The sequence below is a fragment of the Emys orbicularis genome, chromosome 12, assembly GCF_028017835.1.
Source record: "Emys orbicularis isolate rEmyOrb1 chromosome 12, rEmyOrb1.hap1, whole genome shotgun sequence".
In the NCBI taxonomy this organism is placed as follows: Eukaryota; Metazoa; Chordata; order Testudines; family Emydidae; genus Emys; species Emys orbicularis.
Window position 1 is genome coordinate 43,198,523 of NC_088694.1, and position 2,156 is coordinate 43,200,678.

The 2,156-nt window shown below is 40.0% G+C and overlaps 1 protein-coding gene across 1 annotated transcript; it reads right to left on the reverse strand.

Moving 5' to 3' along the window:
- Positions 1-311: 311 nt before the first annotated feature.
- On the reverse strand, positions 312-1,277 carry LOC135886243 (olfactory receptor 5V1-like). The gene has a single exon (XM_065414072.1). The coding sequence runs from the start codon at positions 1,275-1,277 to the stop codon at positions 312-314; it is 966 nt and encodes a 321-aa protein (XP_065270144.1).
- Positions 1,278-2,156: the final 879 nt, after the last annotated feature.

Sequence of the window (2,156 nt, forward strand, 5' to 3'; positions counted from 1 at the left end):
AGTTCTTGCTTTCCTCCATTGAGTTATTTGTGAATATATGTTGATTTCTTTGAATGTTTTGCCAAATAAATTGGATGGTCAATTTCTTTTGCCTATGGGTTGTTCTTTCATGAGCTGGTCATTTTGACTCTTTTTTTAAATTCACACTTGATTGCTAACATCCATTGCTAATTTTGCTTTAGAGACATCAAATTTCTGAAAGCATTCCTTATACCTGCAGACTTTTTCAGGGCTTCTTGACCTCCTCTCCACCGAACCTCCAGAACACCTGAGATGCTAACTGCTCTCTGATTTCAGTCACTTGAGTCACCTTATGGGATATTGCTCTTCTTTAGGAACGTGAACACTTTGCTTCCAACCTTTCGCAGGGCACCTTTGACCTCCTTGTTCCTCAGGCTGTAGATGATGGGGTTGAACATGGGAGAGATGACTGTATAGAGCAGGGAGAAGGCCTTGTTTAAAGCTGGTGACTGGTTACCTACAGGGGCTCCATAAACAATAATGATGGTGCCATAGAAAATAGAAACAACCAGGAGGTGTGAGGAGCAGGTGGAGAAGGCTTTTTTCTTCCCAGTTGTGGAAGGGATCCTTCGGATGGTCAAGATGATCCTATAGTAGGAAGTCAAGGTTAGTAGAAATGGGACCAGGGTCACACATGCAGACACTGTGAAAGACAGAAATTCAACCAAATGGGTGTCAGTGCAGGAAAGTTTTAACAGAGGCATGAAATCACAAAAGAAATGGCCAACCTCCTTGGAAGCACAGAAAGGCAATGTAAAAGTCAAGACCATCATTGCTATAGGAGTCAAGAAGCCAGTTATCCAACAACCAGCTGCTAGCTGAAGGCAAACCTTAAAGTTCATAACAGATGCATAAGACAACGGATGGCATATCGCTAAATACCGATCATAGGACATGACTGATAAAAGGAGGCACTCAGTGACTGCCAAAGATCCAAAAATGTACAACTGGGCTACACAACCCATGAATAAAATCACTTCCCTCACTGTAAGGAAATTTCTTAGCATCTTGGGGACAATGGTGGTGGTGTAGCAGATCTCCAGGAAAGATAAGTTACCCAGGAAGAAGTACATGGGGGTATGTAGATTGTGATCAGCTGCTATCACCAGAACAATTACGATGTTGCCGGACATGGTTATGGTGTAAATGAATAAAAATGTCACGAAGAGTAAGGGCTGCATTTCATGGAAGTCTCCAAACCCCAGAAGAATGAATTCTGTGATGGCTGTTTGATTCTCTTTTTCAGTTACACCCATAGGCTCCATCTAAAGAAAAGGAAATGGACACAAAGGAAAATTAAGTGATTCATAGATTTCAAGGTCAGAAGAGACCATTGTGATTATCTAGTCTGACTTCTTGTTTAACACAGGCCAGAGACCACCAATGAAATAATTCATTTTGAACTAGAACGTATCTCACATAAATGTTATTATTCAATGGAACCTAGTCAACTACAATCCCCTTAAAGGAAGTACAGGTGACAAGAATATGCTTCATCTGAACCAAACCCCCAGCTCCAACCCTAGAAATAACAAGAATTAAAGAGAAAGAAACTCAACACACCCCATACGCGCATCCAATAGCATCAGAAAATATGGGGGAAGTTTAGTAGGATTGTTTGTCTACTTCAATAGGGCTTAAGAAGAGACCCAAAAGATAGATCTATCTAGCTAGCTAGCTAGCTATCATACCTACAGTAAGTACGATGAAGTAGAAACTGAATAACAAATACAGACAATAGTATTAAATGTTATATAGACTATTATGGTAGTTATCCCCACGCAAAAATGCAGAAATTAATACAAAAGAGGTGTAAAATGCTACCAAATCTGAATTCTCCACCCATTTACACCCATGGTGGCCCTTTACACTTCTGATGCATTCGCTTTGAACAGGTGTAAATGACAACACAGAATACAAAATTGGAAAGAATCAAGCCCAAAAGTTTTACTGTAATTTTGTATTGTGGTTCAGTTGCCTCTTGTTCACAAATGCCAGAAAAGTCTGATTATATTTATCCTGATTAACAACTGAAGCCACTTTTACCTTTGATTTGGCTGTGGCCTTTATATGTAATTGTATCCCTTGCTTTCACCTCTCCAGCAATCAGAATCTTGTTTCTCTGGTTCCCTCTT

Bases quoted from the DNA above. Each gene is read 5' to 3' on its own strand.
- LOC135886243 (XM_065414072.1), bottom strand. From the start codon at position 1,277: ATGGGTGTAACTGAAAAAGAGAATCAAACAGCCATCACAGAATTCATT.